This window comes from Pipistrellus kuhlii, unplaced genomic scaffold (assembly GCF_014108245.1).
Source record: "Pipistrellus kuhlii isolate mPipKuh1 unplaced genomic scaffold, mPipKuh1.p scaffold_m20_p_18, whole genome shotgun sequence".
NCBI lineage: Eukaryota > Metazoa > Chordata > Mammalia > Chiroptera > Vespertilionidae > Pipistrellus > Pipistrellus kuhlii.
The window spans coordinates 26,317,139-26,344,790 of NW_023425493.1; the positions used below are offsets into that span (position 1 = coordinate 26,317,139).

General features: G+C 52.9%; 7 protein-coding genes across 8 annotated transcripts; 3 read left to right on the plus strand and 4 right to left on the minus strand.

Annotated features, from left to right (window-relative positions):
* LOC118721163 (histone H3-like centromeric protein A) lies at positions 1 to 11,298 on the plus strand. Its single transcript, XM_036441817.2, has 3 exons — positions 1 to 384; positions 7,245 to 7,263; positions 10,722 to 11,298. The coding sequence occupies exons 1-3, from the start codon at positions 5 to 7 to the stop codon at positions 11,148 to 11,150; spliced, it is 828 nt and encodes a 275-aa protein (XP_036297710.2). The 5' UTR covers positions 1 to 4; the 3' UTR covers positions 11,151 to 11,298.
* Positions 2,638 to 3,180, minus strand: LOC118721140 (histone H3). The gene has a single exon (XM_036441788.2). The coding sequence runs from the start codon at positions 3,142 to 3,144 to the stop codon at positions 2,734 to 2,736; it is 411 nt and encodes a 136-aa protein (XP_036297681.1). The 5' UTR covers positions 3,145 to 3,180; the 3' UTR covers positions 2,638 to 2,733.
* LOC118721144 (histone H2A type 2-A) lies at positions 4,148 to 4,710 on the minus strand. The gene has a single exon (XM_036441790.2). The coding sequence runs from the start codon at positions 4,657 to 4,659 to the stop codon at positions 4,267 to 4,269; it is 393 nt and encodes a 130-aa protein (XP_036297683.1). The 5' UTR covers positions 4,660 to 4,710; the 3' UTR covers positions 4,148 to 4,266.
* LOC118721147 (histone H2B type 2-E) lies at positions 4,954 to 21,513 on the plus strand. The gene is made up of 3 exons (XM_036441794.2): positions 4,954 to 5,414; positions 20,953 to 20,958; positions 21,502 to 21,513. The coding sequence occupies exon 1, from the start codon at positions 5,017 to 5,019 to the stop codon at positions 5,395 to 5,397; it is 381 nt and encodes a 126-aa protein (XP_036297687.1). The 5' UTR covers positions 4,954 to 5,016; the 3' UTR covers positions 5,398 to 5,414; positions 20,953 to 20,958; positions 21,502 to 21,513.
* Positions 8,422 to 27,652, minus strand: LOC118721146 (histone H2B type 2-E). 2 transcript variants are annotated; one of them, XM_036441793.2, is made up of 2 exons: positions 27,527 to 27,652; positions 8,422 to 8,798 (listed from the first exon to the last, which is right to left on the minus strand). In XM_036441793.2, exons 1-2 carry the CDS (start codon positions 27,575 to 27,577, stop codon positions 8,469 to 8,471), a joined length of 381 nt encoding a protein of 126 aa, XP_036297686.1. In that variant the 5' UTR covers positions 27,578 to 27,652; the 3' UTR covers positions 8,422 to 8,468. The 2 variants fall into 2 exon arrangements, with proteins under 2 accessions (XP_036297686.1, XP_036297685.1); XM_036441792.2 differs by lacking the exon at positions 8,422 to 8,798 and having other exon boundaries at positions 27,124 to 27,633.
* Positions 9,144 to 9,716, plus strand: LOC118721141 (histone H2A type 2-A). Its single transcript, XM_036441789.1, has one exon. It carries the CDS (start codon positions 9,207 to 9,209, stop codon positions 9,597 to 9,599), a length of 393 nt encoding a protein of 130 aa, XP_036297682.1. The 5' UTR covers positions 9,144 to 9,206; the 3' UTR covers positions 9,600 to 9,716.
* Positions 22,252 to 22,621, minus strand: LOC118721156 (histone H4). Its single transcript, XM_036441809.2, has one exon. The coding sequence runs from the start codon at positions 22,571 to 22,573 to the stop codon at positions 22,262 to 22,264; it is 312 nt and encodes a 103-aa protein (XP_036297702.1). The 5' UTR covers positions 22,574 to 22,621; the 3' UTR covers positions 22,252 to 22,261.

Consider the following 27,652-nt stretch of genomic DNA (forward strand, 5'->3'; position numbering starts at 1 on the left):
TCCGATGGCCTCGTATATCAGGGGACCGAGCTCCCTTCCCCAGCACCGCGACTGCAGGTGTGTGCAGGTCTTAGCATTAGCGGCAGCAGCCATGTCTGGAAGAGGCAAGGGCGGCAAAGGCCTCGGCAAAGGTGGCGCCAAGCGGCACCGCAAGGTGCTGAGAGATAACATCCAGGGCATCACCAAGCCCGCCATCCGGCGTCTCGCTCGGCGCGGGGGCGTCAAGCGGATCTCGGGTCTCATTTACGAAGAGACGCGGGGTGTGCTGAAGGTGTTCCTGGAGAACGTGATCCGGGACGCCGTGACCTACACGGAGCACGCGAAGCGCAAGACGGTGACGGCCATGGACGTGGTGTACGCCCTGAAGCGGCAGGGCCGCACCCTGTACGGCTTCGGGGGCTAAGCGTCTGCTCCGGGATCCCATGTGCAGCACCCCTAACGGCCCTTTTTAGGGCCCCCCAGAGAGTCCTTGGAAGAGCTGGGCACTTTGAAAGACATGGCACTCAACTGCCCTCTGGACATTCCCTGCACCATAAGCTGTTCCTCACCCTGCCCCTCTGTTTGAATAGTGACTGTTAGGGTTAGCAGAGCCACAGTGGTGTGTAGTCCTTCCCCCTACAGGTCGTCTCCTGCCTGGCCTCCAATAGTCCCACATTTATGCTTGCCTAGTCTCCCACTTGTGTGCGCCCTCCTTTCATTTGTGTGAACTCGAACCCTGAACCACACAGAACGTGAAAAAGGATTCCCACATTCCCCTTTTTACAAGTGTGGGAGAGAGGCTCGTTTGCTGGGAGATGCCTACCTGTTCTGTTATTTGGGCAACAAGACCAGGATTCAAATTCCTACCGGACACAAGCCACCTGTTTTGGTTGTGATCGGCGGTGCAAATGAAGATGGTCTTCATTCTGAAGGAAATAGGGAAGGAGGAGGTGGGGCGTTTTTAAGCACGAGCTCTGCCCTGAACAGCTAGCTTGGGAACTGGGCGGAGGGGGAGCTTGAAAGCGTGTTTCAAGCCTGGGGAGGGAAGATGATGCCATTTTGGAAAATGCGCTATCACCCACCAAGAAGGACCTGGGCACAAGGCAGATAATTTGTGTAGAGCTCAGTCAGGACAGGGGTGTGAGCAGGAGATACGGGTTTGGGAGGACGTCTCAGAGATGGAGATAGGGAAAGCAGGGAATCCAGGATCTCACTTCAGTCTCGGGCGGGTGGGAAAGTCAGGCCAGCTGGGATGAGCCCGGGATACTGATGGGGCCGGTGGAGTGAACAGGACAAGGCCAGGACAGGGACCCGGAGAAGGGTGAGGATCACGGGCAGCCAGGGCGTGAACCCAAAGGCCAAGTCCCCCACCAAGAAAGCGAGGGCCTAGTCAACGGGCCATAACACCAGGCAGGGCCATAAGAAATACCAGTGCCGGCAAAGACGCCAGCCCCTGCGCGGCCAAGGCAGAACGCGGTCTGAAGGGAGACATCCAGGTTTTCACCTCAAGGCCCAGGTCCAGGACAGACTTCTGCAACCAAGCTAAGCCACGGGGAAGCTAACGATCAGAGGAAGGAGAATGAATACTTACACTGTCCTTGAACTCCCTCACCTGCGGGTAGGGAAGTGATTTAAGTACAGAAACGATCAAAAGTTAAAACCTACAGGTTTTATGGTAATAGAATGATTTGAAAGACTCCTTTGAGAGTGGCACAAAGCCAGGGGGGCTTCCTGTAAAGTGAGGGTGGGGTGAGGCGGGGTGGGGGGCAAGAAGAGGGAGGCTGGAGGCTGGTAGATGGGAGCAGCGCCCGCTCCGGGTCGGTCAGGCAGAGGAAATGGAGAGGACAGACAGCTGAGGGGAGCATCTCAGGCTTCAGGGTGTGCGCGCGCTCAGCTACTTGGCTCCTGAGTGGGCCAGTCCCTCAGACCACCGTGTGTCAGGAAGCCCAGTTTCTGCGTAACCCCTCTCCCCCAAGGTTTGCCTTGAGGTTGTGTGCGCTCCCCCGACCCCCAACCCGCACACCTCACCTCTTTTATGAGTCACTAGTAACTGCCAAGCCCAGAGCCGAGCCACGAGGCCCAGCCTGCACCGAGGCCTCCCTACCTTCGCTGGGCAGAGACCCAGAGGCGAGCTCTGGAAATCGCCGCGGTCCTGAAGCAGGGGGATGGCGGGCGAGGAAGCCCCTTCACTGGCCCTCCCCCCATTTTCTGACACATCTCGAGAAGCAAAGGGTGCTTTATCGAAGCGGAGAAGGCACGTTGTGCGTAGAGCAGGGGGACACGGATGAACGTTTAAACATCAGGGCCTCCTTGGCGGTGCGCGGGGAGGAGCGCTCCTGAACGGCCACAGACGCACTCCCATCCCTTGGGCCGGGGACCCGCTTACGGAGCACAGCCCGGCCCTGGAGAGGCCGCCCGGGCGCGCCCTGCACCGCACGTAGAGCGCGGCCCAGCGGGGTGTGGAGTCTTAACTTCGGGCTCCCAATTGTGTGAGGCAGGCCCCTAGGGCACACACCGCAGACTGGCTGGAGGACATCCCCCCAAGGCGGCCCGCAGGAGCTGCCTAAGCCCGGACGCCCGGACTCTCACACGCCACCCCCTCGGTGTTGAAACGCAGTCCTATGCTCCCCATTACCCGGCAGCGGCACCGCCACAACCCCGAGCGCCACAGCCTCTCCGTGCGGTTGTGGGTGGCTCTGAAAAGAGCCTTTGGATGCGGTGGGTGGAACCCGCAGACGAGGGAGCGAGAGGTTCTTAGGCGCGCTCCCCGCGGATGCGGCGGGCCAGCTGGATGTCCTTGGGCATGATGGTGACGCGCTTGGCGTGGATGGCGCACAGGTTGGTGTCCTCGAACAGCCCCACCAGGTAGGCCTCGCTCGCCTCCTGCAGCGCCATGACGGCCGAGCTCTGGAAGCGCAGGTCGGTCTTGAAGTCCTGCGCGATCTCGCGCACCAGGCGCTGGAACGGCAGCTTGCGGATCAGCAGCTCCGTGGACTTCTGGTAGCGCCGGATCTCGCGCAGCGCCACGGTGCCGGGCCGGTAGCGGTGCGGCTTCTTCACGCCGCCCGTGGCCGGCGCGCTCTTGCGGGCCGCCTTGGTGGCCAGCTGCTTGCGCGGGGCCTTGCCACCGGTCGACTTCCGGGCGGTCTGCTTCGTACGGGCCATGGCGGTGCGGGGCGCGAGCTGCGCGACACGAGACGGCGGGGTCGGTAGCGCGGTCCCGGGCCTCCGCAGCCGCCTTTATAGCCACAGTCCTTCCCCGATTGGGCGGCTCGGTAAAATTGAAAGTCCCGCGCTGGCTGTTCATTGGCTGTGACGTCATCCTCCCCGGCGCGCCCGATTGGCTGGGGCAGAATCTTCCCTGCCCCCACCCTGTCTGCTCTCCGGCTGGCCAACAGCTTTTCCTACCCGGTTTTTCCTTTCTCTCGGGCCGAGTCCTTTTTCTTGTTTTTAAAATCTCAACTGTCAGGACGTCCCTCCGTGGCCCTTCACTCCCTAGGACACGCTATCTACCCGCAATGCCCTCCTTCCTTTCCACGCCCGAACCTAGCTTCCATCTTCCGTTTGTTCCGCTCCCTTTCCCCCCTTCCCCCGGCGGGCCCTTGGTCAATCAGAAGGATCGCTTTTCCCGCCTTTAGGACCGGAAATTTGTCCGGCCCAGGCTCAAGACCCCGCCCCCGAAAGCCCTAACCTCCGCCGGGAAGGCGTCTTCTCCATTCAAAAAAACGGAAACAAAAAAAGCACACCACAAACCACACAAAACCTTTAGAGAGCCAGCTCAGTTAGGCCAAACTGCAGGTTCGCCCTAGTCCCGAACACGACCCGTCCTCCTACCGACTGGGGTGGGCTGTGTCAGTGGACGGTCCCCTCCCTACCTGACCCCAAGTGCTGGGCAGAGGTCTAGGGGGCGAGGGAGCTTGCGTGCTGGGGGCGGCCTCTCAGAGGCGTTGGGACAGGGGCTTCGTTCCCTTCATCTGCCGTGACCGTGTCCTCAGCTAAGGTCTACGGCCCGACCCACCCCGCCCAGGTCAGGTCAGGCCAGGCGCTCGGGGAGGGACGGTTGGGAGCCCAAGGCAAGCCGAGCGGCTGGCACCGGCCTCCCTTGCTCATGCGGGGGCGGGACCGGCGCTTTCTACTGCGGGCGTCGGGACGGAGGAGACAGGGTACGACAATAATAACAGCTCTTTTACTTGAAGGAGTGGGTGGCTCTGAAAAGAGCCTTTGATTTCACAGGTGCCCCTCCGCAACGGGGGGGGGGTGGGCTGGGTGGGCGCCAGACGCACGGCCTCACTTGCCCTTTGCCTTGTGGTGGCTCTCCGTCTTCTTGGGGAGCAGCACGGCCTGGATGTTGGGCAAAACGCCGCCCTGGGCGATGGTGACTTTGCCCAGCAGCTTGTTCAGCTCCTCGTCGTTGCGGATGGCCAGCTGCAGGTGACGAGGGATGATGCGCGTCTTCTTGTTGTCGCGGGCCGCGTTGCCCGCCAGCTCCAGGATCTCGGCGGTCAGGTACTCCAGCACGGCCGCCATGTACACCGGCGCGCCGGCCCCCACCCGCTCCGCGTAGTTGCCCTTGCGCAGGAGGCGGTGCACACGCCCCACAGGGAACTGCAGGCCGGCGCGGGACGAGCGCGACTTAGCCTTAGCCCGGGCCTTGCCTCCTTGCTTGCCACGACCAGACATGACGGCGACACGTACTGCGAGCAGCTCCCGACTGACGACCGAGAAAGTCTCCCTAAACGGCTCCCCTTCACCTTTTTATAGGCAGAACGGCGATTCTTCACCGAGCGCTTTGATTGGCTAAAGAGTGGCTTTGTCCTGTTGGCCAATAGGAGATCGCAGACAGAATACACTCATTTGCATAATCTCGCCCCCTCCCCAAGACGAGCGCCACTGAAAGCCCGCCAATCACAACGCGGCGTACTCGGTACCTTAATTTGCATACAGCCTCTATAAGTACCGAGCCGCTTCCGGTAGCCCTGGTCCCGCTGCTGTCTTTGCGTGCCGGGTCTTTTTCCTCTGCCGCTGGTGCTTCCCGCTATGCCTGAGCCGGCCAAGTCCGCTCCCGCGCCCAAGAAGGGCTCGAAGAAAGCGGTCACCAAGGCCCAGAAGAAGGATGGCAAGAAGCGCAAGCGCAGCCGCAAGGAGAGCTACTCCATCTACGTGTACAAGGTGCTCAAGCAGGTCCACCCCGACACCGGCATCTCGTCCAAGGCCATGGGCATCATGAACTCCTTCGTCAACGACATCTTCGAGCGCATCGCCGGCGAGGCGTCGCGCCTGGCGCACTACAACAAGCGCTCCACCATCACGTCCCGGGAGATCCAGACGGCCGTGCGCCTGCTGCTGCCCGGCGAGCTGGCCAAGCACGCCGTGTCCGAGGGCACCAAGGCCGTCACCAAGTACACCAGCTCCAAGTGAGGCCCGCCAGGGACGCGGCGCGGCGCGGCGCTCGCAAGAGTCGTCGGACGCATGGACCCTCCCACCCCCCCCAAAGGCTCTTTTCAGAGCCACCCACCTTTCTCGCTGAAAGAGCTGGCCACGTCTCGTCCCCGGGTTCGGTGCCCGCTCGAAGCCCTCTTGCTCGCCGAGGCGGCCTTCCGCCTGAACTCCTTGGGCAACGAAGGCAGCGTCAGAGGTTGAGTCCTATGTCAGTCAACAGCTTGGTTGGTATCCCTGTGCAAAAGTGCATCTGCAGGGTGGCAAGGGTTGGGTCTCCAACAGGGCCTCTTGGAGAAGGCAGGTGGAAAGCGCCTTGGCAGCACCAAGTTATATCAGGGTCCCTCCCAAGAGCACAGGTCCCAGTGGCAGCAGGCCTCCAAACACGGGTGTTCTGTGTTTCAATCCGATGACTGCCAAGGTGCCCTGAGGAATGGTGCTGCTGATGATCTGTGGAAAGCAAAGTGGTCTTCCCAAGTAATCTGTGTGGGTGTGCTCCCTCTACGGTTGTCTTCCCCCAAGATGCTCCAAGAGGGTTTAAGCCAGCCAGTGGTGTTTCTGCTGTGGGTGTAAAAGGGGCCACATGCTAACCTGACAAGCTATGCCTTGAAAACTCAAAAGAGACCTATAGTCATCACAGAGGATGGTCTGAAATATAAAAGCAGTGATGATGAGTAGTCACATGCTAGGCTGGTATCTTCACTGACAAGGTCAACCTTTACCTTAATTGAGCCTCTTTTGTATTTGTGATATGTCCTTGGAATGTCCGGATAAATTGTGACTTCCCTTCCTCCAGAAACCAAAGTTCCTGGGCGCCAGGTCAGATACCACAAATTCTGTCATTGTTAATTGCGGACTGATAACTATTCTGCACCCACCAAAATATGTATCTGGTATCATTTTATTTTATTCCAATCCAACCTCGGGTTTCCCTGCTTTGCCTTGTCCTCCATATCACCTATGGATTTTATGACCTAAGTCCCCTCTTTTGATTGCAATGTATAAAAATAGATGAGATACCACCATTATCTGGAACATTATCCCAATCCTTGAAATACTACTTCCTGGCAATTGTTTGCTCAAATAAACTCATAAAAATCATTTGCAGGTTTGAATATTTTTATGTTCTTTTACAGTTAACAGCTTGGTCCTCATTTCCTCGGTCTCAGATCCTAACCGAGGTGGCCTGGCTCATCTGCCTTCTGCATTTTTGTTTCCTGCTGTTTTGCAAAAAACCCAAACAAATGAGAGCCAAAGTATATGTATGTATATAATGACCGGGTGCACGAAATTCGTGCACATTAAAAGGGTATTAATTAGAGGAAATAATTTTGCAATTGTCTTTTATATTAGAAGTGTCAGAAATGAAAGAGAATTAGTAAAATGTATATGAAAACCTTCCTGTCAAAGTCTGAGCACACCACGGGACCCAAAGTAAAGTCCCCGTCCACCCACATGCACCTCAAAGTCGCATGAGTCCCAGACCGGGCCGCCCTCCCCCACATTGGGCTACATCCAGACCAGGTCAGTTCCATCCTTGTCAAGCCCCACAGAGCAGGGGGCAGAGCCTCAGGTCCCCTAGCCTGGTGCCAGGGGCGAGGCCTGAGGGTCCCCAGCCCAGACCAGGGCTGGGAGTGCGATCTGAGTTCCCTTGTCAAGCTTGAGGGTGACAGACAGGGGAGGGTGTAACCTCAAGTCCCTGCTGATTGCTCTTTTTAAAAAATATATATTTTATTGATTTTTTACATGGATGAGAATCATTGATCAGCTGCCTCTTGCACACCTGGTACTGGGGATGTGCCCACAATCTGGGACCTTTCAGCCCGCAGGCCGACTTCTATCCACTGGGCCAAACCGGTTTCGACTTCTGATTGCTCTTAAGGCTCCTTATGGGGACTAGGCTTCAGCTGTGGGTGCAGCCATCTTTGTGACAGTGATGATCAATTAGCATTATATATATAAAATTTCTATTTTTTGTAGTTCTGTAATACCACAACCCAACACATTTGTTTCTTCCCTGGAACAATTCATTCTCTCTGAAAATACCAAAACAGGGGCACTAAAAAATAGTAATACACAGGAAGGGGCCGATCATTTTGATGAGAACCACAACACATATTTTTCATTCTTTTTTGTTGCTGTTGTTAATCTTCACCCGTGAATAGTTCTCCATTTTATAGAATGGACAGTAGTAGTAGGAGACAAGAGACATGCATATGAGACATTGTTTCCCTCACTCACCCTGACCAGGGTGGGGGACCCAGCCTGCAACGGAGGTACAGGCCCTTGACCAGAATTGAGCGCAGGACCCTTCAATCTGTAGGCCCAACCTCTATGCAGAGCCAAACCTGCTAGGACTGTTTCACTCTTTTATGTTGAAAAAGCTTAGCCTAACTGAGGGTGATCACACATTAACTAGAAGCCTGAATATCGCTGTACATCCAGTCTGATACACTCATTCGAGGAAATGGCGATTTATGTGAACACCAGCCTAGGGAAATCAAGTAACGTTTTCGTAGACATTAGGCTACTCTACATTTGGAAGGCTGACGTTGAAATTAAACTTGGGGAAGGCATTTTAACTTGAATACTGGACTGAAACGAAGCTGCTCCTGGGGAAACATTTGTAGTGACGCCAAATGGTTACCAAAAAAGCACATCACCAACAGGAGAGTGAGGGTTTTACAGATCTAACCCTTCCTAACTCCAAAACTCATTAAAAATAAGTCAAAAGTGAAACTTATTTTACTGGAGAAACTTCAGATACCCAACCCTTGCCACCCTGCAGATGCACTTTTGCACAGGGATACCAACCAAGCTGTTGACTGACATAGGACTCAACCTCTGACGCTGCCTTCGTTGCCCAAGGAGTTCAGGCAGAAGGCCGCCTCGGCGAGCAAGAGGGCTTCGAGCGGGCACCGAACCCGGGGACGAGACGTGGCCAGCTCTTTCAGCGAGAAAGGTGGGTGGCTCTGAAAAGAGCCTTGGGGGGGGTGGGAGGGTCCATGCGTCGGACGACTCTTGCGAGCGCCGCGCCGCGTCCCCGGCGGGCCTCACTTGGAGCTGGTGTACTTGGTGACGGCCTTGGTGCCCTCGGACACGGCGTGCTTGGCCAGCTCGCCGGGCAGCAGCAGGCGCACGGCCGTCTGGATCTCCCGGGACGTGATGGTGGAGCGCTTGTTGTAGTGCGCCAGGCGCGACGCCTCGCCGGCGATGCGCTCGAAGATGTCGTTGACGAAGGAGTTCATGATGCCCATGGCCTTGGACGAGATGCCGGTGTCGGGGTGGACCTGCTTGAGCACCTTGTACACGTAGATGGAGTAGCTCTCCTTGCGGCTGCGCTTGCGCTTCTTGCCATCCTTCTTCTGGGCCTTGGTGACCGCCTTCTTGGAGCCCTTCTTGGGCGCGGGAGCGGACTTGGCCGGCTCAGGCATAGCGGGAAGCACCAGCGGCAGAGGAAAAAGACCCGGCACGCAAAGACAGCAGCGGGACCAGGGCTACCGGAAGCGGCTCGGTACTTATAGAGGCTGTATGCAAATTAAGGTCCCGAGTACGCCGCGTTGTGATTGGCGGGCTTTCAGTGGCGCTCGTCTTGGGGAGGGGGCGAGATTATGCAAATGAGTGTATTCTGTCTGCGATCTCCTATTGGCCAACAGGACAAAGCCACTCTTTAGCCAATCAAAGCGCTCGGTGAAGAATCGCCGTTCTGCCTATAAAAAGGTGAAGGGGAGCCGTTTAGGGAGACTTTCTCGGTCGTCAGTCGGGAGCTGCTCGCAGTACGTGTCGCCGTCATGTCTGGTCGTGGCAAACAAGGAGGCAAGGCCCGGGCTAAGGCTAAGTCGCGCTCGTCCCGCGCCGGCCTGCAGTTCCCTGTGGGGCGTGTGCACCGCCTCCTGCGCAAGGGCAACTACGCCGAGCGGGTGGGGGCCGGCGCGCCGGTGTACATGGCGGCCGTGCTGGAGTACCTGACCGCCGAGATCCTGGAGCTGGCGGGCAACGCGGCCCGCGACAACAAGAAGACGCGCATCATCCCTCGTCACCTGCAGCTGGCCATCCGCAACGACGAGGAGCTGAACAAGCTGCTGGGCAAAGTCACCATCGCCCAGGGCGGCGTTTTGCCCAACATCCAGGCCGTGCTGCTCCCCAAGAAGACGGAGAGCCACCACAAGGCAAAGGGCAAGTGAGGCCGTGCGTCTGGCGCCCACCCAGCCCACCCCCCCCGTTGCGGAGGGGCACCTGTGAAATCAAAGGCTCTTTTCAGAGCCACCCACTCCTTCAAGTAAAAGAGCTGTTATTATTGTCGTACCCTGTCTCCTCCGTCCCGACGCCCGCAGTAGAAAGCGCCGGTCCCGCCCCCGCATGAGCAAGGGAGGCCGGTGCCAGCCGCTCGGCTTACCTTGGGCTCCCAACCGTCCCTCCCCGAGCGCCTGGCTTGCCTGGCCTGACCTGACCTGACCTGACCTGGGCGGGGTGGGTCGGGCCGTAGACCTTAGCTGAGGACACGGTCACGGCAGATGAAGGGAACGAAGCCCCTGTCCCAACGCCTCTGAGAGGCCGCCCCCAGCACGCAAGCTCCCTCGCCCCCTAGACCTCTGCCCAGCACTTGGGGTCAGGTAGGGAGGGGACCGTCCACTGACACAGCCCACCCCAGTCGGTAGGAGGACGGGTCGTGTTCGGGACTAGGGCGAACCTGCAGTTTGGCCTAACTGAGCTGGCTCTCTAAAGGTTTTGTGTGGTTTGTGGTGTGCTTTTTTTGTTTCCGTTTTTTTTGAATGGAGAAGGCGCCTTCCCGGCGGAGGTTAGGGCTTTCGGGGGCGGGGTCTTGAGCCTGGGCCGGACAAATTTCCGGTCCTAAAGGCGGGAAAAGCGATCCTTCTGATTGACCAAGGGCCCGCCGGGGGAAGGGGGGAAAGGGAGCGGAACAAACGGAAGATGGAAGCTAGGTTCGGGCGTGGAAAGGAAGGAGGGCATTGCGGGTAGATAGCGTGTCCTAGGGAGTGAAGGGCCACGGAGGGACGTCCTGACAGTTGAGATTTTAAAAACAAGAAAAAGGACTCGGCCCGAGAGAAAGGAAAAACCGGGTAGGAAAAGCTGTTGGCCAGCCGGAGAGCAGACAGGGTGGGGGCAGGGAAGATTCTGCCCCAGCCAATCGGGCGCGCCGGGGAGGATGACGTCACAGCCAATGAACAGCCAGCGCGGGACTTTCAATTTTACCGAGCCGCCCAATCGGGGAAGGACTGTGGCTATAAAGGCGGCTGCGGAGGCCCGGGACCGCGCTACCGACCCCGCCGTCTCGTGTCGTGCAGCTCGCGCCCCGCACCGCCATGGCCCGTACGAAGCAGACCGCCCGGAAGTCGACCGGTGGCAAGGCCCCGCGCAAGCAGCTGGCCACCAAGGCGGCCCGCAAGAGCGCGCCGGCCACGGGCGGCGTGAAGAAGCCGCACCGCTACCGGCCCGGCACCGTGGCGCTGCGCGAGATCCGGCGCTACCAGAAGTCCACGGAGCTGCTGATCCGCAAGCTGCCGTTCCAGCGCCTGGTGCGCGAGATCGCGCAGGACTTCAAGACCGACCTGCGCTTCCAGAGCTCGGCCGTCATGGCGCTGCAGGAGGCGAGCGAGGCCTACCTGGTGGGGCTGTTCGAGGACACCAACCTGTGCGCCATCCACGCCAAGCGCGTCACCATCATGCCCAAGGACATCCAGCTGGCCCGCCGCATCCGCGGGGAGCGCGCCTAAACCTCTCGCTCCCTCGTCTGCGGGTTCCACCCACCGCATCCAAAGGCTCTTTTCAGAGCCACCCACAACCGCACGGAGAGGCTGTGGCGCTCGGGGTTGTGGCGGTGCCGTTGCCGGGTAATGGGGAGCATAGGACTGCGTTTCAACACCGAGGGGGTGGCGTGTGAGAGTCCGGGCTTAGGCAGCTCCTGCGGGCCGCCTGGGGGGGATGTCCTCCAGCCAGTCTGCGGTGTTGTGCCCTAGGGGCCTGCCTCACACAGGTGGGGGCCCGAAGTTAAGACTCCACACCCCGCTGGGCCGCGCTCTACGGTGCAGGGCGCGCCCGGGCGGCCTCTCCAGGGCCGGGCTGTGCTCCGTAAGCGGGTCCCCAGCCCAAGGGATGGGAGTGCGTCTGTGTTCGTTCAGGAGCGCTCCTCCCCGCGCACCGCCAAGGAGGCCCTGATGTTTAAACGTTCATCCGTGTCCCCCTGCTCTACACACAACGTGCCTTCTCCGCTTCGATAAAGCTCCCTTTGCTTCTCGAGATGTGTCAGAAAATGGGGGGAGGACCAGTGAAGGGGCTGCCTCGCCCGCCATCCCCCTGCTTCAGGACCGCGGCGATTTCCAGAGCTCGCCTCTGGGTCTCTGCCCAGCGAAGGTAGGGAGGCCTCGGTGCAGGCTGGGCCTCGTGGCTCGGCTCTGGGCTTGGCAGTTACTAGTGACTCATAAAAGAGGTGAGGTGTGCGGGTTGGGGGTCGGGGGAGCGCACACAACCTCAAGGCAAACCTTGGGGGAGGGGGGTTACACAGAAACTGGGCTTCCTGACACACGGTGGTCTGAGGGACTGGCCCACTCAGGAGCCAAGTAGCTGAGCGCGCGCACACCCTGTAGCCTGAGATGCTCCCCTCAGCTGTCTGTCCTCTCCATTTCCTCTGCCTGACCGACCCGGAGAGGGCGCTGCTCCCATCTACCAGCCTCCAGCCCCCCTCTTCTACCCCCCTCCCCCCACCCCCGTGCCCTTCACTTTACAGGAAGCCCCCCTGGCTTTGTGCCCCTGCCACAGTAAAGGCCTACGCCTATGCCACTCTCAAAGCAGTCTTTCAAACCTATTATTGCTTTAGGAAGAGGACCATAAAACCTGCAGGTTTTAACTTTTGATCGTTTCTGTACTTAAATCACTTCCCTACCCGCAGGTGAGGGAGTTCAAGAACAGTGTAAGTATTCATGCTGTTCCTCCGATCGTTAGCTTCCCCGTGGCTTAGCTTGGTTGCAGAAGTCTGCCGTGGACCTGGGCCTTGAAGTGAAAACATGGAAGTCTCCCTTCAGACCGCGTTCTGCCTTGGCCGCGCAGGGGCTGGTGCCTGTGCCGGCACTGGTGTTTGTTATGGCCCTGCCTGGTGTTATGGCCCGTTGACTAGGCCTTCGCTTTCTTGGCGGGGGACTTGGCCTTTGGGTTCACGCCCTGACCCTGACCCTGACCCTTCTCCGGCCTTCTCCTGTTCTCTCCTCCGGGCCCATCAGTATCCTGGGTTCACCCCTGCTGTTCTGACTTTCCCACCCGCCCGAGACAGGTGAGATCCTGGATTGCCCGCTTTCCCTATCTGGACCTCGGAGACGTCCTCCCAAACCCGTATCTCCTGCTCACACCCGTCCTGACTGAGCTCTACACAAATTATCTGCCTTGTGCCCAGGTCCTTCTGGGTGGGTGATAGCGCATTCCCCAAAATGGCATCATCTTCCCTCCCCAGGCTTGAAACACGCCTTCAGCTCCCCCAGGACCCCAAGCCTCCAAGTTAGCCGTTCAGGGCAGAGCTCGTGCTTAAAATGCCCCACCTCCTACTTTCCTATTCCCTTCAGAATGTAGTCCACCTACATTTGTGCCGCCGATCATGAGCACGACCTTGTGTCTGGTAGGAATTTGAATCATGGTCTTGCCCAGGCAACAGAACAGGGAGGTGTCTCCCAGCAAAAGAACCTCTTTGTAAAACGGGACGTGGGAACACTTTTACACGTCCTGTACGGTTCAGGGTTCGGGTTCTGAAGGAAGGTGCACACAAATGAGAGAGACTAGGCAAGTATAAATTTGGGAATACTGGGGACCATGCAGGAGCCCACCCCACTCTTATTAAGGTTATGAGATACACCCATATCCTTTAGGCAGGCAATTCCAATACTAGCCAATCTGCAAAAATTTACACAAGACTAACAGATGGAAGCTGCTTCGCTACCAATGTCTCAACTAAACAATGAGTGATTAGCTCTGACCTTTCAGAGCATTTTTAAGGTTGACCAGCCTTCCGTACTCCCTGTCCACATCTCTTCAATAGTGGGACAATGATCAGTTTCCGGCACCTCTCACAACCCCTCAATCCGATTTCTTTTCTTTAAAAAATCTTACATCTGGCCGAAACAGGTTTGGCTCAGCGGTAGAGCGTCGGTCTGCGGACTGAAAGGTCCCAGGTTCGATTCCAGTCAAGGGCATGTACATTGGTTGCGGGCACATCCCCGGTGGGGGGTGTGCAAGAGGCAGCTGGTCAATGTTTCTCTCTCATCGACGTTTCTAGCTCTCTATTTCTCTCCCTTCCTCTCTGTTAAAAATCAATAAAATATATTTTTTAAAAAAAAAATCTTACATCTGCAGACCAGAAATAAAAATATAAGAACAAAAAATGTTTGAGTCCCAATTTCAATGTCCAACAGTTCCGAGTCCCAGTTTCAATGTCAAACAGTTCCTCATGTGTACATGTCAGCAATGATATCTGAATGGTGGACAAATGGTGGCAATGCAGGTCCGACCCTCTCCGGTTTGGTCCTGGGTAACCTGCAGTGACGCACAGTTGCTGACTGCTAGCATGGCAAGGTGTAGTCAGCGTCTTCCATCTTCCTCTTGTCTTCGTGGTTGGAGCAGACCCGCCTGTCAACTCCTCTCTGCCTCAGGAATCCACATAGTCTTGGGAGTTCTTTTCTGAAAATATACAAACATATTCTCGGCCAAAAGTTAATAAAGGAATCTTTTCTATAAATTTTACTGGGGATCCTTTCTCTTCTCCCCTCCCCCCCAAAAAAGCACCATTTTCCTTTGGTTTATTTTGGTACAATGTTTGTGTGTGTGTGTTTTTGTTGTTGTTGTTGTTTTATTGATTTTTTTACAGAGAGGAAGGGAGATAGAGAGCTAGAAACATCAATGGGAGAGAAACATCGACCAGCTGCCTCTTGCACACCCCCCACCGGGGATATGCCCACAACCAACCAACGTACATGCCCTTGACCAGAATTGAACTTGGGACCTTTCAGTCTGCAGACTGATGCTCTACCGCTGAGCCAAACTGGTTTCGGCACAATGTATGTTTTTAATGGTTGTCTTGCTATTGGCATTACAAATGAAAATTAGTTTTCAAAGTAAACAATTTCTAGATGTAATTTACTTTCAGGACATTTTTCCTTACATAATATTACTCCACTATCCCCACCCCCCTTTTTATTTTAATTAGGAGGCTTTTGGAAAACTTTTATAAAGCAGTCTTGATGACTTTAAATAAGACTGCTTTAGGTTCATTGCATGTTAAGCAATTTTACCATGAGATAAACTTCCAATAGAAATTTTAGTTAATACTTTAGGAACAGCTTTTTGTCCAGTACAATTAACTTTTATTGAATATTCACTTATTTCAATTAGCCAATTTAAATTAATCTGAAAACTTGACTACTATTTTATTGTCAAATTTAATACTCTTAACAACAATCTTAGTTTACCCTGTAAATATCAGTAGAAAGGATTATCTATCCTTGAGAAGGCCCTGAGCATTCCTGGTACTATGCTAGATTTAGATATAGGGTAGCTGCCGTTGGCCAAGTCTCTGTCTATTGCCGGTGTCCCGATCTGAGCTGGGCCAAGTCTTGTTACCTGGGTCCCAATCTGAGCTGGGCCTGGGAAGCAAAGCAGCCATGGGGCAGGAGACCTCCCTCAGAAGGGGTGGTGGTTTCAGGCCCGCACCTGCACGGTTGGGCAGAGGGGGAGGATGAGGGTCTGTGCCCCATCTGTTGACCCCCAGGTCCTTTCTCTCCTGATGGCCCCTCTGCGACTGTGCCTGTCTTAGGTTGTTCCTCCCTTGAGGAATCTTACCCGTCTCTGGCTAACCAGCCATCCTCCGGGGCCAAGCAGGGTGATGTGAGGTTCAGTTCTGTCTCCTTAGTAGCCTATGCCCCCGTGGCCTCCAGGCCCAGCACTGACCACAGAGATCACAGATCTTGGGGAACCCAGGTTTCTTCTCGAGGGAGGGCCCAGCTCACACCATTGGGCGAGAGACAGATCCATGGTACCAGCCGCTTCAACCTCAGCATGAACAAGAGAGCTCAGGCAACAGCTGTGGGAAATTGGATTGTGAGAAAATTGCCAAAATTGGCCCCTCTTGCCCGTGACAAAAAGGGCAAGAGGAGCTGATATAGAATGCTCAGGTCCCTTCCCAGGGGGCCTTCCACACAGTGGAAGGGATTAAATCCTTCCATATCCTTTTTAAATTGCTGCCAACCATGCAAAGAATTAGTTTGTAAGTTTGTTTGGGTTAATTGTACAACATGCTGTTGTAAAATATCAAAAACTATGACATTGTAGAATAATATCATGTAAGGATATCCTTTGTTCTAGGCCATGGCAATTTAATTTCAAACTATTGTAGCTGTCCATTTCTTTTTGTATAGGCAAGGTCTTAGTTACATTTTCCGCTCCTCTCCCACGACCAAGTAGTGATAGTCCCCTCCCCTTTGGTGTCCAAGGGGGCCGGAAACATCTCTTTAATTTTACACACAAAGGAGCAGAGGTTTGATTTTGTTGTGTCTTCCGAAAGGGAAACTGGGTGGCGACACCTGTGTGATTATACTCCTTTGCCCCACCCACATGCCTCCCGGATGACAAAGGTGTTTGGTATTATTGGGGACTGACTACTAATTAGGTGGGGGATCAGCCCACTTAAGGGGTCTTATCCGTGAAGGGTCGGGAACCTAAGTTCAAAATATTTCCCCATTTACCCCGGATAATATTACCGTACAGCCGATTACTGCTAGCATGGCAAGAAAGGCGTTCTCGGGTGTCTGTACCATCTTCTTCACCATGCCCCACGTGGTCTCCGGGCTGTTTGCTGTCCGGCTCGTCCTCCTGCTCCTCATCTTCAGTGGACTGCTTGGAGTCCTGCTCTCCAAGACTGAGGTAGCTGATTGTCTGCAGCTGCCTGGCGTGTGGCTCTCCAGGCACAAGGTCCTCATTAGTCTGGCTAGTTCTCTCTTGGATCCCTGTTTCAGTTTAATATTTCTAGCAGGAATCCACACGGGTTTGGAAAAATTTTCTGGGAATATACAAGCATACCCTCTGCCAAAGGTTAATCATGGGTTGGTTCCCTTCCATAAACCAAATTCGGGATCTTGCCATTTAACTAGCCATTTTCTTTTGTTTTATTCTGATACCCATGTAGCTCCACAGGTCTTTCCACCAGTATTACAAGTGAAAAAATTTAAAGTAATTAAGGCTTGGTGCAGCCTCCACTCAGGTGATTTCTCCATCATCCCTCCACTAACCCCCCCCCCCCCCCCCCCCGAGATAGGATTTTAGCCACTGATGGCCTGTCCTTGGGAATTATATGGTGTTCCTATAATGTGCTGAATTTTCCATTTACAAAAATCCTGAAATCACAGCTTGGGTAAAGCAGGCCCATTATCAGTTTTAATAACTTTTGAAACTCCCATGACAAAAGCAGCTAGGCAATGATTAATGACCCGTTTTGCCGTTTTTCCTGTAGATGCAACAGCCTATAGGACTTTTGAAAAGATGTCTAGAGACATATAACGTCTTACATCCATTTGCCAGATATGCATGCTCTTAGCAAACCTCTAGGGTAGACTCCTGTGGTAGGCCCTTGAGGCAGATGAAACATGCAAGTGGAACATTCCTTAATAATCTGTTTCGCCTGTTGAATGATTGTTTAGACAGCATTTTTGCAGGCTGATGTAAAAGCTGATGAGATCCTAAGGCTTCTTTTAATAAAGCAACCAATTGATCAGCAGGTGCATTTCCTTTTGTTAAAGGACCAGGTTAAGACACTACCAGCCCCAATGTGAGTGATATAAATAGAATATTGCCTCTGTTGTAAAATCTGCTGAACTTGTTTAAATAGTAAAAATAAACTTTGGTCACCAAGTCATTTCAACCGGGCAATTTCAATTCTATTTACTAAGTTCACAGCATAAAAGGAATCAGAGATGATATTAAGAGGCTCTCAGAAATCCTGCAATGCAGCCTTAATAGCTTCTAGTTCAATTCTTTGTACAGAAGTATGACTGGTCAGTATGACTCGGTCTGAATTTATCGTACAATAGGCAGCTTTCCTATTTGATGATCCATCAGTAAAACAGTTAAAGCTCCAGAGATAGGTTTATACCTAGTATTTTTTGGTATAATGATGGAGGTATTATACAAAAATTGTAGTTAATCTTTTAATAGGTGACAGCCAAGTTCCCCTGAATATCCACTTAAACCCAATTTGCCAATTTATATCAGTCTGAAATAACGTTTCTAATTGCTTCCCAGTGAGGGGGAGGTAGATATACTGGGGCTCTTCCCCTCTAAGACGCTTACGTTTTCTAATTTGAAATATTAACTGGACCAATAGTTCTACATATGTAACCGCAGTTTTAGAGGATTGATGCCCTAAGTGAAACCCATTCAATAATGGCAGGAGAGTTTTTATTTTGAAAGATGACTCCAGTGGAACTATTTGCAGTAGGGTTAATTTGTCCCAATAAAGGTCATTCAGCCCGGACCCAAGCTACTTTGGCTGAGGAAATTGCCTGCTCAACTCGTCAGCAATTCATTCCTAGTTCCATCTGTTAATGTTCTGGAGAGGAAAAATTAAGAGTCACCTCTAAGTAAATTAAATTTGTAATCTGTCCTGTAGAGATCTTCCGATCCATAATAATTTCTGAAAATCATTAAAGTTTTAAGATAATCTTTTCTTATCTCCACTTTCTGAGGCCTAATGCATTGGTTTTCAATTCTGGTTCCCAGATACTGGAAAGGCGTTTCTTTCCGTACCTTTCTGGAGCAATTTTTAAGTCCCAATCTCGGGACCTCTTCTAATTGGGAAAACATGACCAAAGTCTGCTCTTAGTGGGCTTGCTAAGAGCAAGTCATCCATGTAATGAATAATGTAACATTGGGAATATTTGTCACTTAAAGGCTAAACAGCTTGAGCCACATATTTTTGACACAAAGTAGGGCTATTGGCCATTCCTAAAGGTTAAGCCTTCCATTGATACCTTTTCCTGGTTTCTATATTATTATTAGATGGCGCTAAAAATGCCAAGGGAATGATGAAAAAACAATCTTCTTTAAGATCCACTACTATGAGACACCAATTTAAAGGGATTTGTGAAGGCGCTGGGAGTCCAGGTTGTAAAGCTCTACGATCATGTCACAATCGCCTTTTTCCTGTCACATTTTTAGGGATTGTAAATATAGGCATATTCCAAGGACTATTCTATTGAAAGGCTCTATGTGACCAGCTTCTATTTGTTCTTGTATTAAAATTCATGAGCATGACTGAATTTCTCCTTGGTTAATGGCCACTGATTCACCCACACAGGTCTATCATCTTTCCATTGTATAGGATCAGGAACTCTTGCCGCCCCCCCACCCCCCAATTGAGCCCATAGCTTCTGTTGTGGACCAACTCAGAGGCCAGAATTCCTTGCTGATAACACTAACATCCACTCCAGTGTCCACTAGACCCCCAAATTGTTTCCCCTCTATTTTTTATTTAATCATAGGACGGGTTTTGCTAATTTCACGTATCCAATAGATATTCGAGCTTATGTTTAGCAAGGTATAGCCTCACCTTGCTAAACATAAGGTAGAAATAGTACCTGAGCAATTCTTTGTCCTGGATTAATTTGTATAACATGATTATATTCTAGTAGAATAACTTGAATTTCTCCTCCATAATCTGAATCAATACCTCCAGGCAGAACAGTTAGTCCTCTTAAGAGTGTTTCCACTCCTCCCTAAGATTAATCCTAAAAGTTCCCGGTGGCACAGGTCCCAAAATTCCTGCAGGAATAGCTTGCCGAGCAAAATCGGGGGGGGGGGGGGGGGGGTTGTCAAAGTGACCGCTGTGGTGCTGTTAAGATCCAGGCCTGCGCTTCCTGAAGTTGCTGGGATGAGGGAATCCACCGTGGGCCTCGCAGGGCACATTTCCCCTATTGATGACAGGGCTGGGGGGCGCCCCTCTGGCCGTTTCCCTGCCGGTGACCATGCCCTCTACCTTCATCTAGCGGCTGCCCGTTTCTATGGAATTTCGATCTACACTGATTGGCCCAGTGGTTCCCTTTCTGACACCTAGGACACAGAGGGATCGAATCTGGAGGCGGAGTGCTTCCGCCTTTCCCTAGAGCGCCGCCTTGTGTCCTTCTCGGTTGCCTACATTCCTTTTTGAGATGTCCTGCTTTTCCACACTTATAACACCTGTTGTTTCCCACATCCTGACTATCTCTTCCCAGAGACGTCAGCCACTTCTTACAGTCAGCATTGGCGTTTTCGTAAACTAAATGCCGGATTAAAATATCTCCTGCCGCCTCATGTCGAACCCGTCGTCTCACTGCTCGAGTGAGACGAGCCACAAAGTCAGAAAAGGACTCCGCAGGCCCCTGCACACATTTACTAAAAGCTCCCTCAGGGTCCCCCTTTGCTGGTAAAGCCCACCAAGCTTTCCTCCCACAGAGTCTGATTTGCTCATAGGCCCATGGCCCATAACGGAGCTGATTTTGTACACCCGCATACTGCCCCCGTCCCGCCAGCATCTCGTATGTTATCTGAGCATCCGGCCCTCCGTTTGCGCGGGCTTGCTCTTGACATCTCTCCAAATAGTCTTCCTTCCACAGTAAATAATCTCCTCCATCCAGAGTTGCATGAGCAAGAGAATACCAATCATAAGGAGCCAACGATGCTTCGGAGATAGTATTCATAATTTCTCCTGTGAAAGGAGCCGTAGGGCCGTTTTCAACGACGCTTTCTCGCAAAGCTTTTATCATTTCAAAATCTATTATCTGATTTGGGAGCTGGGGGCCAGCTACGTGTGTGCTAGCAAAAGCAAGCCTTTCTTCCACCGACATGTCCTTCATTCCTTCTCTGATGGCTCTCTGTATAACGGACTCCACTGGCGGCGAATGAGATGTTTCAGGATTAGGACATGGAGGTGGAAGGGGCCTCAAAGGCCATTCCTCCGACTCTTCTTCCCGCTCCTCTGGAGGAGGGGAGGGAGGCGGGGGAGGAGGCTTCCCCTCAGCCCCTCTTAAAGACAATAATATTATGTTCCCCATGGAGAAAGTTTTTTGAGGTCAGATTTTTCCTGCTGCTGAGCTTTTTTTCAAATTTGGACCAACTTTTTGACAAACATTCGAGATCTACAGCATCAAACAAAAGCTATAAAAGAATACCTCCTCAAACTTTCAATTCCTTAAGCATACACACCAAAAAGTGTCTAACAGAATTTACTTTCTAGCCTAATTCTGCCACAATCGCCTGGCTGAAAAAGCCGTTCCCCCCTGCTTACAGATCCGGTGTCCGCAGCTGGTCCTGGCGGGCGGTGAATTCCCCTCACCTTTTCCGGTAACCTTTCCCACACCTTTTCTCGGTGTATTTTTCGCTTCCTTTGTCCCTGGTCGAAGGCGCAAAGTGTGGAACCCCCTTTCCAGGTCCCGCGTAGTTCTGGGTCCGGGTTCTGGAGGAGGCCGCACACGAATGGGAGAGACTAGAAAGATATTAATTTGGGAAACGAAGGCCTGGGTGAAGCCCAAGAGAGGACTGCACCCGCTCAGGCCTTGCTATCCCTTTTATCAAGACTATCGGATACACCCATAGCCTTTAGGTAGGCAATTCCATAAAGCAAATCAGCAAGAATTTACATATGAATAACAGGTGGAGGCTGCTTCTTCTACCAATGTCTCCACTGAACAATGAGTGATTAGCTCCCACCTTTCAAAGCCATTAAGGTTGACCAACCTTCGGATTCCCTGTTCCTCTCTCCCTCTCTCCCTCTCCCCCTCCCCCTCCCCCCCCCCTCTCTCTACTAGTGAGGACGAAGGGCGGCTTCCGGCAATCTGGGGAGGAACTTCTTTTGTTATATCCCCAAAGATGTCACGTAAGGCCGTGCTGACAAAATTCTGGGGATGTTGGTAGAGGCTTGGGGTGTGATCAGAAAGGCAGGAAGGGGAGGGAGGGCACAGAAGAAAAGGGGGTGGGTAACAGACTTCTAGGGTCCTCGCTGCTATAAAGGGGTGCGGGGTGGGAGGGAGACAGCCTGGTTAAGGCTGGAGGCCTCAGGGTTAGCTCCTGACCCCCTGACCCCTAGCCAGGAAAAGGTCTAAGAGGAAAAAGACTGGGCCCATCTCCATAGCCTCATGTGAAAGCGGGATCCTAATCGCATTCACTTCACTTCGCTGTGGAGATGAAAAGAGTACAGCCCTCGTCTCCATCCCCATCCCCACCTCCCAGGGCTTAAGACAGAGCAGAGCCTTACATTCTGCCACAAATCTATTAACAACATCAGCATCCTTAACCACCATGCCCATTGCCACCCAGTCATTAAATATTAAATTGGTAAATCGTTTTCACCGCACGACCAGTTTTCACGTGAGGGAGGGACGACAAGATGGCTTCCAGAGAAGTCCCAGCCTCCATTCCCACCCGTTTCGGTAGACGTGGATTCAGACCATGCAAACGACGCTGGGTCTGGGCCAGCGCTGCCCTGATTGGCTGAGCCCGCCCTGGCCGCCTGCGGATTGGCCAGGAGCCACCCACGTGCGGACACAGCAGCGCAGCTCCCACCGGATGGGAGGCCGCAGTCCGGTCCCTAAGACAATTCCGACTCAGAAGGGTCGGCTGAGCCTACAAAAGGTCGTAGCCCAGTTTGCCTAGACGTCACTGTTCAAGCAGAGCGGCAGGGTGGGGGACCGGTTGCGGAGCGGGAAATGTCCCGAGGGCGGCTGAGTGCCATGTCTCTCAAAGTGCCCAGCTCTTCCAAGGACTCTGTGGGGGGCCCTGAAAAGGGCCGTTAGGGGTGCCAGGTCTGGGATGCCGCAGCAGACGCTTAGCCCCCGAAGCCGTACAGGGTGCGGCCCTGCCGCTTCAGGGCGTACACCACGTCCATGGCCGTCACCGTCTTGCGCTTCGCGTGCTCCGTGTAGGTCACGGCGTCCCGGATCACGTTCTCCAGGAACACCTTCAGCACACCCCGCGTCTCTTCGTAAATGAGACCCGAGATCCGCTTGACGCCCCCGCGCCGAGCGAGACGCCGGATGGCGGGCTTGGTGATGCCCTGGATGTTATCTCTCAGCACCTTGCGGTGCCGCTTGGCGCCACCTTTGCCGAGGCCTTTCCCGCCCTTGCCTCTCCCAGACATGGCTGCTGCTGCTGCTGCTATGACCTGCCCAGATTAGCCGTCGCGGTGCCGGGGGAGGGAGCTCGGTCCCCTGATATACGAGACCATCGGACCGGATTGAAAACTGCAAGCGGTCGTCATTGTCCCCGCCCCTCCACCTTTCTCTTTCTTTCCCCCGCCCTCCAGGCCGCCCTCTAGCGGGCACTATCCGCCACAGTCCCGAGCGAATTTGGATCCCAAAGCCAGGCTTCCGGATTCCACAGCTGTTTTCCTCTCCTCCTCTCCGTCTGTGGGCTCCCCCAGCCCCCCACCCCGCAGGCATTACACTTGAGCGAAGGGAAAAGGTCTCTGGCGGGCGGAGAAGACCCGGAGGAGAGTGAATACGAGTCCAGAGAGTGCAAACTCCGGGGTTCATCCAAACAAGAGGATCCCAGGCTCCAAACAGTGAGCAAAGGAAAAGGCAACAAAAGCTGTTTCCGATCGGCAGACAGACTGACGGTCGGACGAGCCCATCTCCAGGGCGGCCGGCACCTGGGCTGGAGGGGGAAGGGGTCCAGGTTTCCTCTCCATTTTGTTGGTGCCGATGCCCGTACGTCCAAGACCTACCGCCTGGCTCCTCCGAACGGGACAGCATTTGGAGGCGGGACCTTTAAGAAGGCGGTTAGGTGAAAGCGGGGTCACTGGGGTGGGCCCAGGCAACACGGCGGGGCAATGTGGGGGACGGGGGGAACACGGCCGTCTGCAGGCCAAGCAGAGACCTCGGGAGGAAAGTAAGCCCGCCCGAATCCTCCTCTCTGACTTCTGTCCTAATGTGTGGATATTAATTCCTGTTGTTTTCGCCCCTAGCCTGGGTTGCGGGCAAATCCAGGCCCCTCTGATCTCTGCCCAGAGCCTCATTCCCTCTGGACCCACCCGCCCAGTGGGATCCTCGGGATCTGAACTTGTGAGTTAGAAGCAGGAACAGCCCTGACTCTAGGCTGTGCAGGGCCTGCACCTTGTCACCCAGCGTCTCATCCACTGAAGTTTTGTTTCCAAACTCGCAGCCTGAAGTTCTCAGACTGACATTCCAGCTGGTCAGAGCCATCATTGGCTGGGAAACCCTTGCTGAGTTTGTAGATTTCCACCTCACGGCCCTTCCTCCCCAGGATCATACTCCCAGGACTGACACTAAATCAGGTTTTAAAGCGAAACTTACCACTTTAAAGCGAGCCAAAGAGATCCAGGACCTCCCTGTGGCCTGAGATTTGACAACCGCCTGTGCATCTGTCCTGGTAGGGCAGTTCAGGGGTCCCGGCTTAGTGGGAATCCAGGTCAAAAAAATTTTTTTAATGTTTTTTAAATTAAAATTTTAAAACATATGCTCTATCAGTAGAAACGATTATTATTATAACAATTATTGCTATTAACCCCAACATCAGCAAATGTATACAGGTGTCTGAATAGGAGAAAGAAGAGATCAAAGATGTTCCTTGGAGGGTTCTCGCCATTAATTGCCTTCTGGGAAGTTAAAATACCAAGCTCTCTATCACCCCTACCCCCTTCCTCAAGCTGTTCACTTCCCTCCTGGTAAACATGCCCAGGAGGAGCCCATAACCAGCAACTAAGGTTCTGAGCTGATGAGTCCTATGACCTTGAGAACAAACTGAGTCGAGCTATGGCCTCTGGGATGGAGAACCAGAGCCCCCAATTCCATTCTCAACGCCACCCCACCATAGATTATACTCAAGGTACATCCTGGAGGGAATAAAATGGGTGATATTTCTTTTTATTTTGACTTTAAAGCATAGATATTCTCCTCCCCCATCCCCACTTCTCAATCCAGAGAGGCCCAGGTTTTCAGTTCGTTACTGAAGTACCGTACTTAGGTAAAAACTGCAGATAACCTTGAGAGATTAACTTCGCTTAGTTCTGCTTCTGCATTATCTGCTTTCGCAAGATAGGGCCACAGCCGCAGGATGTGGCTGGGAACGACCCTTCGGGCTGTTCCCAGCATTTAGAATTTAGAACAAAGGAACATTTTTGTGGTTTAGACCTTTAAAAGGACTGTCTACATCTGAAACAGTGCGGTCCTGTGGACTCCAGCTGTGTGTGGTGCTCTTGTGGCCATTGCTGGCCAGTTCAATAAATCCTTGCCTGCTTTTTTTAATCAATTAGCAGCCTCTGGTGGTCTTATTTTTGACTCCAGGGTTCGACCCCACAACAGTTATCTTACTTTCTCAAGGCCCTTTTTCCGAGGAGATTAAATGAGTCAGTATGTATAAAGGACTTTGAACATTGGCTGGAACATCTCTAGATGTTAGCTAAGATTTTGTAAGGACTTTATTTTTCCTATCTTCTTATTTTATAATGCTTCTTATTTGTGGTCATATATTTTTCAATTACTAAACATTAAATAAAGTCCTCAGTGCACTTCTGAGCTAGAAGTGTGGCTAATCCTATATAATAAAACCCTACTATGCAAATCAAGCAAATAGCAGAACAACTAGTGAAAGGACTGGTTGCTATAACACCAGGGGGCAGACAACACTGCCCCCAGCCTGCAGGCCCCAGGCCAGCCAAGGCAAGTGCCAGGGTCTCCTCCCCTCCACATCCCCCATTACCCTGCAGGTCACCCCACAGATCAGCCCTGTCTAGGGGACCCTACTCCTGCATGAATTTTATGCACCAAGCCTCTACTGTCCTATATTCATCCTTCAAAAGTCAGAGGTACCCAGCTTTTCCTTCCACAGGCTCAGTAGTGATTGTATATATTACCTTCACTTAGAAAATATACCATAGATAAAATAAATTTAACTGGTAACTTTATTAATAACAATACCACCTGCACCCATTTGAAAACACACATGTGTAGGAAACATAAGATTTATTCAGTGTCTAATAATGTCTAATGTCCATTTGGATTCATAGAACTCCTGCAGTCGACTCTATAGGACTCCTTAGCCAAAGGCAGAGTAGAATAATTGATCAGACAGTGTCTTTATCAGCAAAATCAAGGCTTGGACAGAAAGATTCAACTAAGTAAAACTAAACTATGAGTGTCCTTACATCCGAGGGTACAGCGGTGGACAGTGTCAGCTGCATGACCAGTATTTATAGACCCACAACGCACAATGGGATCCTCAATGGTGTTTATAAAAGGGTTATTAATTAACCTTGCATATCTTACAGGGTCTGTCTTACATGGCCTAGAAAGCAAATGAGACTGGTAAGTGTAAATGAAGGCTCATCTCAGTGTGGAACAGAGGACTAAGGTAGGGGAGAGGGGGCTCAGAAAAGGGAGAAGGGTCTTTCCAGTGACCAATGCTTCCTATGTAGTAAAATCCAAAGACATTACACTAACAGGAATATACAGACCTACGTTGCTACCTCCTCTTTGGGACAAAGAATCCTAACAGGGGCCTCCTTCCAGCTGTTCCCTGAGCACGGGCAGATTTGGGAACTCCACAAATCAGTTCCGTTTTCATCAGGTTTTCACATACAGTTAATGGAAAAGAGCCGCACCCATCCTCCCGTGGAAATGATTAAGGGGTGTGACAAGAAAATTCAATAATATACATGTATTAAGTGTTTCTCCACTTATGTGCCAGGCACTTAATAGTACTGATGATATAACAGAAACCCACACCAACAGCGTTAAGGGCTTCAGAAAAACTAACAAAATAAACAGATCGGATTTCTGATGGATGCTAGGAGGAAGATTAAACAGGGAGGGAGGGACCAAGGCAGAAAAGGAAAAGTGCAAATTCCTGAGTGGGTGACTTGGAAAACGGAGGTGACTTGGAGCCTGGACTAAAATGCCCAGTGCCTTAAAGTAACCTAAATCCCGATCTTTCTAAATTGGTGGGGATGGGAGAGTAAGGGGGAGGCAGAGGGCGTGGAGGGATTGACCAATAAAGAACCCATGGACGACAGGGTAGTGATTTTGGGGAGGGGAAGAATAGGGAGGGTAAATGGTTTTAAAAAGATTACAAGTTTGAAAACAGTATTAAGTGCAAAAATTAGAATAGGGATTTCAAAGTCCTAAAGTGAGCAGAGGAAACCAGAACCTACGAATTTCAGAACGGCGAGCGGCTTTGAATATTAATGCAATCCAACCCGGAAAGTGACCGAACCTTGCAGCCTGGACTCTGCTCCAAGGGCCCAGAACCGCTGGTTCCCAGGCCACGTCGCAGGGCAGAACCAGTTGCCGGCACCAAAGCTGCTACCAAATCCTCGGGGAAATACCAGGGTTGTGACGCAGTGTTCAAGGAACCTGAGCTCGGTTGTGCAGGTGCCCCTTAATGAAGATGGCTGAAATAACGCCTTAAAAAGCTGAACACACCCAGGAGGCACCAGGCCAGCAGTCCAGGCCGGAGACTAACCTTGTTTAGAACAGACGCGGGAGAATAAAGAGGTTAAAGACGCGCCCTGGACTCAAAGAGCAAAGCCAGTCATGATCCAGGAACCTAAAGCCAAAGGCTTGGAAAGCTACGTTGTGCCATCCCGTAACCCTTGCCAGCAAAAAACCTTACTTTGTGGAAATCAAACGAAGGAAAATTATTGCGTGGCTACAGCTCTTTCTGGTGATTAGGTGGGTGGCTCTGAAAAGAGCCTTTGGAGTCAAGCAGCCGGCTACTCCTGGGAGCGCCGCGACCCTGGCGGGCCTCACTTGGAGCTGGTGTACTTGGTGACGGCCTTGGTGCCCTCGGACACGGCGTGCTTGGCCAGCTCGCCGGGCAGCAGCAGGCGCACGGCCGTCTGGATCTCCCGGGACGTGATGGTGGAGCGCTTGTTGTAGTGCGCCAGGCGCGACGCCTCGCCGGCGATGCGCTCGAAGATGTCGTTGACGAAGGAGTTCATGATGCCCATGGCCTTGGACGAGATGCCGGTGTCGGGGTGGACCTGCTTGAGCACCTTGTACACGTAGATGGAGTAGCTCTCCTTGCGGCTGCGCTTGCGCTTCTTGCCATCCTTCTTCTGGGCCTTGGTGACCGCCTTCTTGGAGCCCTTCTTGGGCGCGGGAGCGGATTTCGCAGGCTCCGGCATTGCGGGAAAGTACTAACGAGGGTCAGCTGGAAAAGGAAGTGAGGCGATAGGCGGGCCTGATCCTTTTATAACCAC

Excerpts from the sequence above, each read along its gene's own strand:
- LOC118721163 (XM_036441817.2), top strand. The coding sequence starts at position 5 with ATGGCCTCGTATATCAGGGGACCGAGCTCCCTTCCCCAGCACCGCGAC.
- LOC118721140 (XM_036441788.2), bottom strand. The coding sequence starts at position 3,144 with ATGGCCCGTACGAAGCAGACCGCCCGGAAGTCGACCGGTGGCAAGGCC.
- LOC118721144 (XM_036441790.2), bottom strand. The coding sequence starts at position 4,659 with ATGTCTGGTCGTGGCAAGCAAGGAGGCAAGGCCCGGGCTAAGGCTAAG.
- LOC118721147 (XM_036441794.2), top strand. The coding sequence starts at position 5,017 with ATGCCTGAGCCGGCCAAGTCCGCTCCCGCGCCCAAGAAGGGCTCGAAG.
- LOC118721141 (XM_036441789.1), top strand. The coding sequence starts at position 9,207 with ATGTCTGGTCGTGGCAAACAAGGAGGCAAGGCCCGGGCTAAGGCTAAG.
- LOC118721156 (XM_036441809.2), bottom strand. The coding sequence starts at position 22,573 with ATGTCTGGGAGAGGCAAGGGCGGGAAAGGCCTCGGCAAAGGTGGCGCC.
- LOC118721146 (XM_036441793.2), bottom strand. The coding sequence starts at position 27,577 with ATGCCGGAGCCTGCGAAATCCGCTCCCGCGCCCAAGAAGGGCTCCAAG. Across the intron at positions 8,799-27,526 it reads CCAAGAAGGGCTCCAAGAAG|GCGGTCACCAAGGCCCAGAA; the intron begins GCGGTCACCAAG and ends GGCTCCAAGAAG.